This window comes from Thalassophryne amazonica, chromosome 3, assembly GCF_902500255.1.
Source record: "Thalassophryne amazonica chromosome 3, fThaAma1.1, whole genome shotgun sequence".
Taxonomy (NCBI): Eukaryota; Metazoa; Chordata; class Actinopteri; order Batrachoidiformes; family Batrachoididae; genus Thalassophryne; species Thalassophryne amazonica.
In genome coordinates, this window is record NC_047105.1 from 58272427 (window position 1) to 58290257 (window position 17831).

The 17831-nt window shown below is 40.3% G+C and overlaps 1 protein-coding gene and 1 long non-coding RNA gene across 3 annotated transcripts in view; both read left to right on the forward strand.

The window, feature by feature from the left end:
• ca16b (carbonic anhydrase XVI b) overlaps window positions 1-17831 on the forward strand; it is a 435606-nt gene that overhangs the window by 82837 nt on the left and 334938 nt on the right. For both annotated transcript variants that reach the window (XM_034166391.1, XM_034166392.1), the window contains exon 2: window positions 548-652. In XM_034166391.1, the coding sequence (XP_034022282.1) occupies window positions 548-652 (105 nt within the window). The remainder of the gene's footprint in view (window positions 1-547; window positions 653-17831) is intronic.
• Window positions 8035-17473, forward strand: LOC117506789. Its single transcript, XR_004559548.1, has 3 exons — window positions 8035-8125; window positions 10076-10080; window positions 17463-17473. It is a non-coding gene; the product is annotated as an uncharacterized LOC117506789 (long non-coding RNA).

Consider the following 17831-nt stretch of genomic DNA (forward strand, 5'->3'; position numbering starts at 1 on the left):
CTCTTGTGATAAGCAATACATATGATTTCCTTTTCATAAAATGAGGACTTCTTAAACTTGTTAGCCTGCACTAGCAACTTGTAGACAGTGTGTAGGGGAGCAACCCCTGATTCCTTCTGGCTATGCTGCAGAATGCAATTGTTGACATAATTATGTCCCTTTTGAGCTACTGTATCCGTGAGGGATGTGTGCCACATAGATATGAGGCGCTCATTCTAAGCTTATGAAAACGTATTGATTCATTGTTGTGTGTGGTTATACCATAATCAGCAGATGGTTCTGAACGCTACAGTATATTCCATTTCTGCTAATAAACAGCCTTAAATCTGACACTCTTTAGCTTTAATATTTTTTTTTAATAGTGTCACTAATTTAATGATTAATCATGTGCCTCTAAAAGGGAATCGTGTTCTATTTGCAGGGGCTTGGACAGGATTGTGGGGGCAGGAAACCTAAGTTTTTCATTTTCATTTGATTTTTAATTAGCAGTTCCATCTCTCTACTCACCCACACTGCGTTTTCTGACCTCTGCCTTCGTCTCCCACAGTGGTATTGTCTGGTCAACCTCATCATGCTGGAAGTGCGCATCATCGGAGTCCAGGCCTAATGAGGGAAAGAAGGGCAGCTGGTGACCCATACTGGTCTTATTCAGGTGAGTTGTCACTTTTGAACTGCCCCGAGTCACTAGTTCTGGGCTTTGAAAATGTTTTTCTTTGATGCTTTCTCCTTTGCTGCATTGCTCCTACAATGTTTGTCCTGTTTCAGTTTTTCAACACATTTCCAATTCACACTGCTCTGCTATAGTAAGAAACTGTGCATTAGATCTTTGCATTTAGCCACATATAGAGAACAGCGCACATGTACTCCATGTGTTCCTGGCTCTTGGTAACTTGCTGGAGCACAGTAATGTCCTCATTTTATGTTCATGTTGTTCTGGCTCCCCACAAAAAATAATGCTGAAGATGTTCTAGTCCACAAATTTATTTTGTTGTTCTAACTAGGGATGGGTATTGATAAGATTTTATCGATATTGATACCATTATCGATTCCGCTTATCGATCTGATTCCTTATCGATTCTCGTATCGATACCGCTTGTGAATTTTCTGTGTACTAAAAGTAGGTGTTACAGGTTTTCTATGTCAACAACATTTTATTGAGTCTTAAAGTAAATAAATATGAAATTGGTCACTGGATCCTTAAACTCTTGGCATAACAAACTCTACATGGTGGATCCTTGATCTCTGGACATAAATAGAAATAAACTAAATCTGTAATTTTTGTCAAAAGCATTTCCTTTCAGGTATTATTGGCATGAATGTCTTTCTTTACATCTGTGCTGAGCTTTTGCAGTTCTGTGCTGTGCTGTACCTCAGGATGTAATTCATAAAGAATGCAGGATGTCTCATTTTGGGAGGAAAAAAAGTTTTTTAGTTTTTTGACAATAGAACAGAACAGTAAACAAGATATACAAATTCCTCAGTGCAAATGAGTACATATGTTTCATAGAGGGACAATGAGCAAAGTTGATGATTCTTGACATCATGGGAAAGCAGAGTTTCCCCAGTGAAACCTCTAAAGAAAGGAAAGAAAAAGGAATTAAAATATTGGGTATAGGTCAAACAAATGAACAGACCTGTATACACACATATGCAAAAAAAGTGGGTGGAAATCTGTTAAACTTATGAGTTACACAGGATAGAGCTAAAAGTGAGACGTACTCCAGCAGCAAAGACAAGCTACAAAAAGTTAGCTTTTGTCTAGGAATGAAATGAAGGGCTTCCACACTTTGAGAAAGTGACTATGTGAGTTTGATTTGCTGAAACGAATCTGGTCCAGCTTGGCAACGAGAAACATTTCATCAAGCCACCTCTTAAATCATGGGGGGGTTGACGATTTCCAGTTTAGCAGTTTAAGTTTTTTTGCAGTAACCATGCCAGTGCTAAGAACCTGCTTTTGATGGGCCGGGAGGGGCCCTGTTTTGTCTGAGCAGCCAAATAATGCTAGAGTCCAGCTGGGCTGGATGTTCCTTTGAAGATTAACTGTAAACCAATTGAATATATGGGACCAAAAATTATGTAATGCTAGACATTGGCAGAAAAGATGAAATAGTGCACCCTCTTCCGTGCCACACCTAGCACACAAGGGGGTGTATGATTCATAGATCTTACTAAGTTTTACTTTTGAAAAGTGCAGCCTGTGAATGACTTTAAACTGGATCAGTCTGTACCTGGAACTGATAGAGCATTTATGTATGCCTGACAGGCTCTTCTGCCAAAGTTCCTCACTCTTTGGGAATCCTGACTCTGGCCCAGGTTTCTCTGAGATGGCCTGTATTTGTAGGTGTGGTAAGAACATTCATGAAATGGGAGATTAAGCGTTTAGTGTCTTTACGTAGCAAAAGTAAATCATAGAGAATATGACAGCTTAATCATCAATTCTGGATGGGTCTCCCGAACAAAGTTCCTGACTTGAAGGTAACGGTATAAATTTATTTTTGAGGAATGTTGATTTTCATCTGAAGCTCAAGAAATGAGGCAAATTTATTTCCAGTGTAAAGATCTCCAACACAACAAAGTCCTCGCCTTTTCCAATCTAAAAACATGGGGTCCATCAGACCAGGTTTGAATGCCTGATTACATGAGATCGGAGTATAAACGGAAAAGATTGGAAGTTTGAATACCTTTTTGACTTGGTTCAGGATCTTGAAGGAATGTCTCAGAACAAATTTTTATTGAGCAAGGGAGGGTAAGCTGTAGAAAACAAAAGCGCCGGAAGAGATGTGTTAGAGGCTGAGGTTGCTTCAATTTTCAACCAAAGGGGATAGATATCTGACCAGTCATCGTCAGGGAGGCTTTGCTGCCAAAACGTAAGAGCCCTTAACTTTGCAGTAGTAATGCCTGAAATTGGGGAGACCAAGACCACCGTTGGCCGCATTTTTCTGTAAATGCAATTTAGAACTGTGTGGCAGTTTCTTTGCCCAAACAAATGAAAGAATTACTGAGTTGAGTAATTTAAAGAAAGAAGGTGGTAGGCTAACAGGAAGATTTTGAAAAAGATATAAGAACCTAGGAAGTTAGGATGTATAATTCTGGAGATATGCCTGCCCACTTTTGTAGCCAGGACTTTTGATATTATTTTTTGATCAAAATTTAAAAGAGAAATTGGTCTATAGCTAGTTGGTTCAGTCTGATTCCTCCCCTTTTTTAATAGTAGACAAATATTGGCCTCATATAACGAACTAGGAAGTCTCTTGTTTTTAAATGAATCCTTGACCATTCTTAACATGAGGGGGGCTATTTTCTCTATAAATGTCCTATAGAATTCACTGCAAAACCCATCTGGTCCAGCTGCTTTTCCAGTGGGAGAGGCCTTAATTGCACCCAGGAGATCAGACAGCGTGAATGGGGCTGTCAGTGTCATCCCTCGAAGCATCATCCAATTGGGGAATATTTAGGTTAGCAAAAAAGTTTGAAAAACCAGCCTCAGTTTTTGCCCTGCTTGAATAAAGTTCTTTATAAAAATCCCTGAAACAGTCATTTATCTCCTCCGGTCGGGTCACTAAGTTGCCAAATTTATCTCTGATCTTGTGAATTGCTTGTTTGGCTTGTTCACCTCTTAATTGACTTGCTAACAGTTTCTCAGGTTTTTCACCCAATTCAAAATTTTTCTGTTTGAGTTTCATTAATAGGTGGCTTACTCGTTTATTAAGAATATTATTATACTCGTATTTCAACTTTAGCATCCTGTTGTAATTGGACTGTGATAAGAAGGTCCTACAGGCCTCTTCCAATATTGGTAACTGCTTTTCAATTTCAACAAGTCACAGATTGAGTTCACGCTTCTTGCTAGATTCAAAAGATATGATATGACCGCTGACCACACCTTTAAAAGTCTCCCACAGCGTGGAGTCAGAAATCTCTCTGTTATCATTAAAGGACAGAAACTCATCGATACATTTGGTGATGTGCTTGACAAATGAAGGATCTTGTATGAGGAGAGGATTGAAATGCCAGCCATATTTAGGCTTGGGTAGAACACCCATTAATTCAAGCGAGGCAGGAGCGTGATCCGAAATCAGAATGTTGTGATAAGAAGAGTTGATCACACAATGTAATAATTGAGAAGAAATTAAAAAATAATCTATCCTTGAGTAAGACTTATGGGCATGGGAGTAAAAGGAAAAATCCTTGTCAGTTGGATGATGGAGTCGCCAAATGTCTATTAAATTTCTAGCCTTAATTATGTCGTTCAGGGTTTGTACTTAAGCAGTCTGAGGTGCAGGTTTGTTCGACACTCTGTCTAATAACAGGTCCAAATAACAGTTAAAATCACCACCAATTATAATATTTGTACAGGACGCTGGTAACATGTTAAAGACTTTCACAAAAAACTCTGGGTTGTCAGAGTTTGGAGCGTAAATGTTAAGCAGACAAATTGGTAAAGAATTTATATGACCAGAAATCAATAGGTATCTACCATAAGGGTCTGCTGTCGTAGATTCAAGGCGAAAAGGAACATTTTTGGGAATAAGGATCGCCACCCCTCTGTACTTACGAGTAAAGGGGGCTTGATAGGCCTGCTTAAGTCTGTGCTGTTCCTTTACACTAACATGGGTTTCCTGCAGGAAAATCACATCTGCTTTCAGTGATTTGCCTGCACAGAACTGGGAAAAACGGCTTTTGTTTACTCGGCTCTGTCTACATGGATCATGTTGCAAAAAGACTGGAAGTTAACTGAACTTATTTCATTGAGCACGTTTAAGTCCAGATTAAGAGCACTTGAGACGACCTCTTTAAATTGTAACTGTTTTTGTTAATCTTTTTTATTTTAATTGTGTGAATTTAATTCGAATTGTAGTGTAACTTTTTCTGCCTCTTGGCCAGGACTCCCTTGCAAAAGAAATTTTTAATCTCAGTGAGACTTTCCTGGTTAAATAAATGTAAATAATAATAATAATAATAATTTACTTTGATGTCCACGAATGTATGAACCTAACTGCTTTTTAATATATACAAGTGCATCTCATAAAATTAGAATATTGTGAAAAAGTTCAATACTTTTTCTCAGATATTTTAGAAAGTGACATATAAACATTACATATAAACTGAAATGTTTCTGTAAGGGTTGTGAGTGGGACCCCAAAGCAGGAACAAGCAGCTTGAAGTTCACCGACAAGGATGCAGTATCCAGATCAGCCAGGAGATAATATACCTCTGGAAATATAATTTTCTGTCTTGCTAAAAATGAAATTCAATTGTCTGGACAAATAATAAAATTCTGTTCTGCTCCTACGGTACCAGAAACACATATATGCTTCAGAAGGAGCATGTGTTTTGTGCAACCTTGTCTTACCATATGTGGGCTGGACAGGTAGCCCCACCTTAAATGTTAAATGTTGCACTGGATTTTCTGAGTAATGTTCAAGCCACCTGATCTGATGAAAAGGTCATATTGCAGTTAATGTGTGGAATATTGTGAGTGTGATACAGAGAATACATGGTCTTCCAGTTCTACTTCTAGTTATCAAAGCTGTATGAACAAAAACATTCCAAAGGCTATTTTAAAATTTGCTGATCAACTCAGTAAATGAATTCCACAAATTGAGGGTATTTATATGTGATGTAGCGGTTTTTACTTTGCATATCAGTTTTTTCAGCATTTTTGATTTGTATAATGTACAGTAAAACTTATAATCGACTTACAACCGTTATAATCGAAATCCACTATATGCATAAAATGGACAGAATCTGTTATATTTATGTAACGGATGATGTAGTTACAGTCTGGGGGTGCTGATCTACAGGGAATCTCCTCTATTTTGACTGAGCATGTCCAGACTGCTCTGTCCAGTACATGAGATGGGTTTTTAATGGAAGTACATTGCAGTGGGATGGGAAGTTTTGTCTGATGTGAATGAATATTCGTTCTGCAAAATGTAGTATATACAGTATTTATTACATGCAAAACCATATAAAAGCATTGAGGCTTTTGCTTTTGTCCGTGAGTGCAAGTATCTGGTTTATACGATGGTGGTTTTGGTGAGTTTTACTGTATACAGGGCTGTGAAAAATCCCGAGTTAGGAAAATGGCTATCACAAAGTGCTCTTTTTTATGACATTGTACAAGTTTTATTTACATGTTATAATGCGGCAAGGCTGTCGTCTGTGTCATCTCCGTGTCTGCTTCTGTTACGGTCTGCTCCTGTTTATGCTCTGTCTTCTAATTAAAAAAGCTTAAGCTAAACAGTCCATCTGTGAAATCTTTAAGCATCTCTGTGCTCACACCTAGCAGGCAGACCCCACCTACTCCTGCAATGACACTTCCTGAAATAGTGGCAATGAGTTTATGGGAGGGTGGGAAAATGAACAAAGCAGAGAAAACCTTATTTTAAAAAACTATTTTTAAAATGTATATTTATTTATTTACATGTACATGTCCCGTACATGTCACACGGGACAGCGACTTGATGATTTGATTGAGTTAACTGATGCTGCTACACACACACACACACACACAAAATCCAAAGCCGTCTCGTCTGGATGCATGAAGAGCTGCTATTATGAAACGCTGATGTGACTTTTGGCTGAACTGAGAAACTACACAGTCTTTTTTTTTTAATGGAAGTCCGAAGTCAGTGCACAGCATCGCTGGACTACACGTCACAGTAGAACACCAAAATGTAAGTTCCTTTTCTGTTGTTTAGAAATTAATAAAATATAAAATGACATGGATCTATTTTAGCCGTTATATAAAACAAATAATGAATGTTTTTACATTCTTTCAATGGTACAAATATTTAATTCAGTGAAAGCTGAATTTCACCGAATTCCGTTACATAAATATAACGGATTTTGTCCATTTTATGCATATAGTGGATTTAGATTATAAATTAGGGAATCACCCTGTAAATTTTCATTCCATAATTATTGCCAGGGGTTGTAATCCAATTGAAAATCTTTGGTGGAAGTTGAAGAAAATGGTCCATGACAAGGCTCCAACCTGCAAAGCTGATCTGGCAACAGCAATCAGAAAGTTGGAGCCAGATTGATGAAGAGTACTGTTTGTCACTCATTAAGTCCATGCCTCAGAGACTGCAAGCTGTTATAAAAGCCAGAGGTGGTGCAACAAAATACTACTGATGTGTTGGAGCGTTCTTTTGTTTTTCATGATTCCATAATTTTTTCCTCAGAATTGAGTGATTCCATATTTTTTTCCTCTGCTTGGTCTAAAAAAGTAACGGTTACTGACTGCTACAAATTTTTTTTCCTGATTTCTTATAGTGTTTCTTAAAGCCAGAAAGTTGCCATTTGAAATGACTTTAGTTTTGTGTCATGTCTGTGATCTGCTTTTTTTCTACAAAATTAAACAATTGAATGAACATCCTCCGAGGCCGCTGATTCCATAATTTTTGCCAGGGGTTGTGTGTGTGTGTGTGGGTGTATATATATATATATATATATATATATATATATATATATATATATATATATATATATATATATATATATATATATATATATATATATATGCAATTTGATCTTGCAAGACAGATGACATATAGTGCATGGGTGAACATAGTGTGTGTGTGTGTAAGACCTTCACCTGCTCTTCTTGATCAGCCTATAACATAACATTTTATTTGAAGCTGACAGACTATTTCTATCAAGAAGGGCTGAACACCAAACAACATAGAGACAGACAAGGGCAAAAGACCAGTGGTGACAGTAATAACAGTGAGGTGATGTAATTTGTAAAACACCAAAGAGACGGAACCCAAACGATGCAACATAACAGGACAAACAGCAACACATAAACAAGCAGTGACAGCAACAGTCTGTTGTCTAATTAGTAAATATCCATATGCCTATTCCAGGACAGCAGAGTCTTGATCTCCTTGGGAACACTCAGAACCGAATTGTGGTAACAGCCACGAGCACCGGGCCATCCCTGTAAAGAGACCCAGATCACAGCTAAATATCCCTTTACGACTGTGACTGGTGTGTTGGGCCAAGACCCAAGTACAGAGCCTTACCATATGACAAGGACCACTCTGGTATGATAGGAGCCACACGGGCGAGTGCACGTACCTTGATGGAAAGAAATCCAGGATGCAGAGCCCCAGGGGTAATGAAGAGAACCAGGACAGCAGAAGGGCCCAGGGGCCAGGGCTACTTTAGCAACATGACGAACTACTAGGGGAGCAGCCCTGACGCAGCTCCAGCACCTGTCCCAACACTCCACCTCTCCCACCCACGGAGGCACAGGAAACACCCCCTGCACACAAGGGGAAGCATGCAGGATGCCGGCAGCAGCCCACAAGGAGGAACCTCAGCACCATACCACACGGGCCATAGCCCCACATGGGAGAAGCGAGTAGCGGGAGGGCCGAGGGCCAATGAGCCAGCACACTCATTCCCCAAGCCTGGGCAAGGACCTCCGAGCTGATGAGGGTGAGACCCTGCCCCCAGACGAGGGTCAAAATCAATTCGTCCAGAGCCGGGCCATACGCAATAGACCCCACCTGAGACTAACCTCAACACAGCCAGCCAGAACCCCCTTGAACTCCAACCCCCCCAGCCCACTAGACCACAGTGGGACAGAACAAACGGACCCCAACCTACACCAATGCCACAGACGTCCCCAGCAAACTGGGATCGGCCTCACTGACACTGACACACCCACCTGTGGTATTATAATTACTCTTCTTTAGTGTGTGTGTGTCTGTGTGTGTGTGTGTGTCCCCCTAAGTGAGCATAAATAAAATTAACTAAATAAAGGTATCTGCGGGACCTCCCCTTGCATTCTCAAATACTTATCATTTATTGCTTCCAAACTTGTTTATTTTGCATCAGGATGGCGTAAGAGCAAACCCTGTTGCATCTCAGAGTCCTGCGTGTCACAGAATTGGTGTTGAAGAGGGCCTTTTTCCATTTAACACTGTGTATTTACAGCTCTGTTCAGATTAAAATGTTGTCGTCGTTGTGCGTTTTCGGCAAACAAAAGTAACCAGTAGTGTGTATGCATATTGAAGTGCACAAATCATGTCCACTCAACTGAATTTACCCCAGGTGGAGTCCAATTAAGCTGTAGAAACATCTCAAGGATGATCAGTCGAAACAGGATGCACCTGAGCTCAATTTTGAGCTTCATGGCTGTGAATACTTACGTACATTTTTTTTTTTTTTATAAATTTGCTAAAATCTCAAAAAGAGTAGAATAGAATAGAGTGCCTTCTATTGTCATTATACAGTGTCCAATGAGATTAAAAGCCAACTCCAAAATCAGTGCAGGCAAGTAAGAAAGAAAAGCAGCAATATCAAATAATAAGTATCAAAAATATATATACAATGTAAACATTAGAAGGTAAGGTGCACGGTCCTGGATGGTATGTACATTGCAGAATAAGTATGTTATTATATACGAGGTCTATTAGATAATAAACCGACCCTTTTATTTTTTTTAACTATATGGATTTGAATGACGTGTGCATGCGTGAGTTTTTTCACGCATGTCGGTGACGTCATTTCCCTGTGGGCAGGCCTTGAGTGAGATGTGGTCCCGCCCTCTCGGCTGAATTCCTTTGTTTCACACACTGCTCGAGACGGCGCGCGTTGCTTTATCAAAATTTTTTCTGGACCTGTGAGGAATATCCGAGTGGACACTATTCGAGAAATTTAGCTGGTTTCCGGTGAAAAGTTTAACGGCTGAATGAGAGATTATGGGGTGTTTCTGTCGGTGTAAGGACTTCCCACAGAGCGGGACGTCGTGCAGCGCTTCCAGGCGCCATCGTCGGCCTGTTTCGTCCTGAAAACATCCTAATTTAAGGCTTAATTCACCCAGGACGTCGTGAGAGAACAGAGAAGATTCAGAAGAGGCCGGCATGAGGACTTTATGCGGACATTCCACTGTTTAAGGACATTTTTTAATGAAAGACGTGCGCGCAAATTCGCCGAGTCGTTTCCGTGACGACTCGGCAAATCTGTGTGCGCCGCGACAGGAAAAACACCTCCGTGTTGAAAATCATTTGTAAAATTCAGGCGCCTTTTGATGGCTTTCAACAAGTGAGTAACTGAGAAATTGTTTAACAGCTTGGGCATGTTCCAACTTGCCCGTTAAGGTTTCCAACGGAGGTGTTTTTCCTGTCGCGACCCCCCGCGGTCGGGTCCGGCCCGACATGCGACTCTGCCCGCATGTTCTTTCATTACAAAATGTCCGTTAACAATGGAATGTCCGAATAAACTCCTCATGCCGACTTCTTCTGAAAGTTCTCTGTTCTCTGACGACTTACTGGGTCAACAGAGCCTGAAATGTGGAAGTTTTCAACTTGAAACGGCGAGACGCTGCCCCCTCGAAGCGCAGATCGCCGTCAGGCGCCGTGGGCCGTCCTTACGGCGACACTACCAGACCAAAACCTCATCAGCCGTTAAAATTTTTACCGAAAACCAGCTGAATTTATCGAATGGTGTCCTCTCAGTTGTGCCTTACAGTTTTGAAAAAATTTTGATCAAACAAAGCAGCAGTCTCTGAGCCATTCCTAAACAATGAAAAAATCGACGAGAGGGTGGGCCACTCCTCACTCAGACTGCCCACAGGCGAATGATTAACCGACAGGCATGAAAAAACTCTCGCATGCCCACGAGGGTTCAAGCATGTCTGATGTAATCACACGTGATTCAAATCCATATGGTTTTTGAAAAAAATAACAAGGTCGGATACTTTTCTAATAGACCTCGTACATTGTTAAAAATGATAAATATTGCACATTATGGGATGGAATGTTGCACATTATCGTCGGTGCATGCGGAAATTCAGGATGGTTACCGCTTTGGGAAAGAAACTGTTTTTGAGTCTGTTTGTTCTGGTCTTAATACACCTGTAGCGCTTCCCTGAGGGCATCACGTCAAACAGTTCAAAGCCAGGGTGGGAGCTGTCTTTTGTGATATTTAGGGCTCTGCTAAGGCAGGGGGAGTATTATGGAGTACTGTGTGTAAAATTAAAAAAAAGAATTTTGTCCATTTTGGCATAAGGCTGTAACATAAAATGTGGAAAAAAAGGAAGTGCTGTGAATACTTTTCGGATGCACTGTAGATGCAGCGTCTAATTCATGATTCATTACATGTGCTTGTAAGTGTTTCAGAACAGCACAGCTTTGTGTCTGTGTGTGTTGGGGGACTAAAGTGGATTTTAGCAAATGAAAGGCGAAGGAAGCTTAAAACTCAGTCATTATGTGCATTGGTTGAGTTATGAGCCATTGAAAGTATTTCAGTGTTGAATAAAAGAACACATTTATTTGAACATTAATATGTAAAATGTTTTGTTAGTTTGGTCTGTCAAAATACTTGCTGGCACATTTTGTTTTTGGAAGACATTTGTATGTACCATTTATGGTGCAGGTTTCAAGATTTTATGACTAGCACGGGCATGTATGTATGTATGTATGTATGTATGTATGTATATATATATTTTTTTTTTTTTCAACACTGCTTCATATTCAGTTACACACATTCATACCAGAGACCCAAGTGCAAACACTTTGCTGTGCTGACCGTTGAGCAGCTCCAGCGGGAAATGGAGGTTATGTGTTTTGATGGAGGGCATCTTGATGGAAGAGCTACAAGAGGAGGGGCAGTGAGTGAGCTTATATTTACAGGCTCCAAGGTCCAGCAACACCACGTAGCAAATAACTAACTCTGTGCCTTTGCTCATGGGTTTCATCATCCATATACAAATGGATTATTTTATCTTTGACTTAACTGTTTTCAGACCAGAATCTCGAGGTTTTAGCCAAAGTGATGCATTTAACAGTAAATATTGGAGGTGATGTTTGAGATTCAAGATTTGTTTTGTATTTGTTTCTCTTGTCATATTTGTCTTTGTCCCGAATAGGGGTCAACCAATATGGATTTTTAAGGCCCAATACTGGGGTGGTCCTGAAAAACAAACTTCAACTTTTTCAAGGTGCTTCTTCATTTTTTGGTTCCTTTAGGGGTAAAAATAATTTGGGTGAAATTTCATGAGATTTGAAAAATATTAACCACTGCCGCCTGACCCCTGTTTATGGTGACATGCGAGTAACATTTTGAGTTATGGTCTGGATACATTGGTTCATTAGTGGCATTTGTGGGAGATTTGTTACATCTGCCTTAGGTCGCATTTTTGAGGCATTCAACATCAACATGGACTTCCTCATCAAGGACCCCACAGAGTGGCAGGATGACCCATCATTCCAGTCATCACAGCAGGTCCTGGATAACATCGCTGCTGTCAATGATTTTGGTGAGCCTGGAGTTGCACTTATCCAGGATTACAGTCAGACCCTAATGAAGGATGAACTGCAACGCCAATACCTGCTGAAAGTTGTTAGGTGGCAAGAAAATTGTAGAAAGGATTGTTGTTTCAGTTTGTAGTTCATTTATGAACAGGTACATTACAACTGCTGGTTTGTGCTAACATGCTCAACTATTGCAATTTCCACCCCGTGTGCAGCAGTGGTTAGAATAGTCATATCAATATAAAATTTTGCACAAAACATTTTCTCATCAAGGTGAACAATTTTGTCAGCACTCGCCTTAAGAAATTCACATTTTTATTTTTGGTATACTCTGGAGGATCACCCGAGGCCGATACCGGTTATCGACAAGGTTTGGAGGCCAATATTTGAAGCTATTTGCCTGCAGTAAAAAGTGTCAAAAAGGTGTCAAAATTTTAGCATAACAAACTTTCATTAAATGTTATGCAGCGTATGTTTAATTGACAGAACCTTTCAACATTACCTTTACACAAAAAGTACAAGTAAATAAATAAACACACCTGACACAGCTCCAGTCTGGACACTGCTGTCTTTTTCTTTGCCAGTCTGGCAGACAGTAGACTTCAGCACTAACAGGCTGAACTTCTGATGTCTAACAATCTAATAGTGCTGTGGGCAGAACTTTGCTACAAACCAGAAAGCAGCGATTCATATTTTAAAAGAGTGGTATGGGCTAATAGCACCTCATTGCCTGAAGTAAGCGACCATTTTCTCCATATCATGAGCCCTTCTCACACATCAGTGGGCCTATGTAAAGCAGAATAAAGTAGCCTTCTGTAATCCATGGTATAATTGGCCATTTTTGACGTCTTCTGGTTTTACCTTCATAATTTAGCTTATAAAACTGTTTACTTCGCCTTGTTTGGTTTAATTTTTTCAGCACCTCACTTGTGTCACTTTACAGTTTTTCTTTCATTCTGACATACTGTATTAACACAGTGAACCTGAGAAGCAGTGGGCTTTGATCATGTCCACATCTACTGGTCCGGTGCGCCGAGTCACCCCGTGCGAGTATTCTGCCGACACACGTCTTGTGGACAGCGTGCTGCAGCACAGACACCACGTCATGTGGAACAGAGCTCATGTGGGTGACATGACAGTCAGATCGCCCGCTGCATGTTCTGATCTGATGGTCCATTCCAACCTGGCAGGCTGTCAGTGTCCGTTCCGTGCATGCGCTCGCTTGCTGCAGCTTGTTGTCATGGCAATATATGTTTTTATTTATGTCCATGTAAGTGCAGCAATCAGACACACGCACCTCACAGTGGACAGTTGTAAGTCCATGTCTATCCAAACACATTAGATGTTGTCCAGCTGGGATGTCCAGAATGACAGATCCCTACAGCTGCTTCTGTCGGAAGCCACACCTCCTGTCAGTGGAGCGCACACACCCACGTGTCTGTGTGTGTTTGCAAAGTCACGCTCATGGGGAACTTAGACAAATATCAGTGTGAGTACGACAGTGATTGTCTGCAGTCTGTTGTCGTGCCATGCGAGCAGTGTTAGGTGTTTGTGTGTGTCACCTGGAATTTGGCCAACACCTGCCGTGAGAGGGTGCAATGGATTCACACAGCACACACTCTTTCAGCCGCTGGTGTGCACAAAGTCACACTACGTGTGAAGGGGCTCTAAGTCAAACTATTACATTAAAATGCATAAATTATTTGTCACTCAAAAAACAATTCCTTTCCAAAACAAGACAGATTGGACACAGGCTTCACCCACAGGAGTGCCTCTCCTGTTGTCCACCTGAAGGCGGTGTTGGTACTTTTGTCTTATCAGTGTCGATAATCGGTCGACCCCTAGTCCTGAATCTCATAGTGTATTTGCTTTGAAGCTGTGATGAATCTTTACTTCACATATTGTAGCTAAGATGCTCCTTTTTTAATCCCAATTATTGTGTGTGTGTATACGAGGTCTGTCAGTAAAGTATCGTACCTTTTTATTTTTTTCAAAAACTATATGGATTTCATTCATATGTTTTTACGTCAGACATGCTTGAACCTTGGGGCAACTGTTTGTTGTGATTTGGCGCTATATAAAAAAAAAAATTGAATTGAATTGAATTGAATTGAATTGAACCCTCGTGCGCATGCGTGAGTTTTTCCACGCCTGTCGGTGACGTCATCCGCCTGTGAGCACGCCTTGGGAAGGAGTGGTCCCGCCCCCTCATCGGATTTTCATTGTCTGGAAATGGCGGAATGAAAAGGACTTTTTTTCCATCAGACTTTTTTCAGAAGCTGTTAGAGACTGGCACCTGGAAACCATTCGAAAAATTTATCTGGGTTTCGGTGAAAATTTTACGGGCTTCACAGAGAATAAGGACTTTTACTACAGCTTTAAGGACTGCTTTAAGGACGGTCGGTGCTCTGCGCTCCGAGCTGCGACGATGAGGCACAAACCACTGGATCATTTCTAAACGGATGGCTCTGTGGATACGAGACCGTCGTGTGCTCTTTCTCTGGTTATCACAAGAGCTGGACATAAGCCATTTTCCGGCAGATTTCACGTTTAACAAGAGATTTTGTCATGGAAAGCCGCGCGGAGGCTTCGCGCATCACGACCGACCGTGAGTTTAAGAGAAATTGTGGAGAGCTGGACCTTTTATTTTTACTTTATTTACCTTTTATACAGGTAACAAGTTCTAACCGGTGCAATTACTACACGTAAATAGTGCTTAATAAGAGGGCTTCTTAAAGAAAAATTAACAGGTCTGTGTGAGCCAGAATTCTTGCTGGTTGGTAGGTGTTCAAATACTTATTTGCAGCAGTAACATACAAATAAATTATTAAAAAATCATAAATTCTTATTTCCAGATTTTTTTTTTTTTAGATTATGTCTCTTGCAGTGGACATGCACCCAAGATGAAAATTTCAGACCCCTCCATGATTTCTATAAGTGGGAGTACTTGCAAAACCACAGGGTGTTCAAATACTTATTTTCCTCACTATATATATATATATATATATATATATATATATATATATATTATTTCTACTTCTTTTTCTTATTTTATGTATTGTTATATGTATTACTATTTTATCTTCGCACATACTGTTTGACGCACATTTCCTTTTTACTCGCACTCATCTTGTGTGTTTACTAAGAGCTGATGTAACAAGTGAATTTCTTACTTTTTAGATCAATAAAGTTTTATCTTATCTCTTATCTTATGATTAATTGAGTATTAAATAACTACCAAATTAATTGATAACCACTTTGATAATCGGTTAACTGTTTTGAGTCATTTAAAAAATACAAATTCTCTGAATTCAGAATCTTAAATTTGAAGAATCTCTGGTTTATTTTACTGGTGTCTTTATTCCTTCTCTGGCTGTAAATTGAATATCTTTGGGCTGTGGACAAAACAAGACATTTGAATTCATCATCTTTGGCTCTGGAAAATGTGAATTGATATTTTTCACCAATTTCTTACATTTTATTGACCCATCAACTGAAGGGACTTTTACATCACACACATGCACATTGTACATAGCTCTAACACCCATTATTTTCAGTGGAAAAGCCTGTGTAGAGGCACGATGTTGAGCAGCATGACAAAAGCAGCCACTGCACGATGCTCAGCTGTGCACATGTACCACTGCTTCACGTCAGTTTGCTGTGGTCAGAGTTCAACCATATCCCACTTGCACCACACTGCTCTGTAACATGTATATTCTCGCGGCCAGTAGGCTTCCAGCCCAAAACTCGGAAGACAACAAAGTGCAGGGTTGATGTTGTATGTCAGAGAAATGGTCACAGAGAGCTACTGATAGTTTATGTGCGGCAGTCTTCCAAAGAAAAATCCTGACAAATATACTCAACAAAAATATAAACGCAACACTTGGTTTTGCTCCCATTTTGTATGAGATGAACTCAAAGATCTAAAACTTTTTCCACATACACAATATCACCATTTCTCTCAAATATTGTTCACAAACCAGTCTAAATCTGTGATAGTGAGCACTTCTCCTTTGCTGAGATAATCCATCCCACCTCACAGGTGTGCCATATCAAGATGCTGATTAGACACCATGATTAGTGCACAGGTGTGCCTTAGACTGCCCACAATAAAAGGCCACTCTGACAGGTGCAGTTTTATCACACAGCACAATGCCACAGATGTTGCAAGATTTGAGGAAGCGTGCAATTGGCATGCTGACAGCAGGAATGTCAACCAGAGCTGTTGCTCGTGTATTGAATGTTCATTTCTCTACCATAAGCCGTCTCCAAAGGCGTTTCAGAGAATTTGGCAGTACATCCAACTAGCCTCACAACCGCAGACCATGTGTAACCACACCAGCCCAGGACCTCCACATCCAGCATGTTCACCTCCAAGATCGTCTGAGACCAGCCACTCGGACAGCTGCTGAAACAATCAGTTTGCATAACCAAAGAATTTCTGCACAAACTGTCAGAAACCGTCTCAGGGAAGCTCATCTGCATGTTCGTCGTCCTCATTGGGGTCTCGACCTGACTCCAGTTGGTCGTCGTAACCGACTTGAGTGGGCAAATGCTCACATTCGCTGGCGTTTGGCACGTTGGAGAGGTGTTCTCTTCAACTTTATGCGAAGGAGATGTGTTGCACTGCATGAGGCAAATGGTGGTCACACCAGATACTGACTGGTATCCCCCCAATAAAACAAAACTGCACCTTTCAGAGTGGCCTTTTATTGTGGGCAGTCTAAGGCACACCTGTGCACTAATCATGGTGTCTAATCAGCATCTTGATATGGCACACCTGTGAGGTGGGATGGATTATCTCAGCAAAGGAGAAGTGCTCACTATCACAGATTTAGACTGGTTTGTGAACAATATTAGAGGGAAATGGTGATATTGTGTATGTGGAAAAAGTTTTAGATCTTTGAGTTCATCTCATACAAAATGGGAGCAAAACCAAAAGTGTTGCGTTTATATTTTTGTTGAGTGTATGTTTCAGGGTTCTCCCCAGAAATGTATAGTATGGTGGTGGGGTGGTTTCTTTGGAGGAGGAAGCTCCAGCATATTGACTGTTTTAAGTACAAATGGAGGCGATTTCCTGCAACTTCAGCTTTCAGTTGTCTCTAAACATACAATTTAAGAGATTATAAGAAAATATCTAACACCAAGTTATTCTTATGATAGAATGTTATTGATTGCACAATTCATAAGATTACACTCTTAATATACTAAATATCTCTGGAATTAACTTAATTAGACTGTGATATTTTTACCTTTTACATACATGTTTCCAAAATGTTGGACAATGAGGTACTTAAACTCACAATAACACCCAAATCATGAGCTCACAACTTTTATTGAAACTAAAACAGTTACATATACATTAATATCATAGATTGTGCTTACACCAGTTTCTGGGTTTTGGCATATTTCATGTTTCAGTAGGAAATCCACGCAAGTCTTTGTACATGAGGCCCCAGATGCCCAAACCACCTTAGCTGGCTCCTTTTGATTTGAAGAAGCAGTGGCTCTACTCTGAGTCCCTCTCAGATAGTCGACCTGTCCAGGAGTATAAGCCCA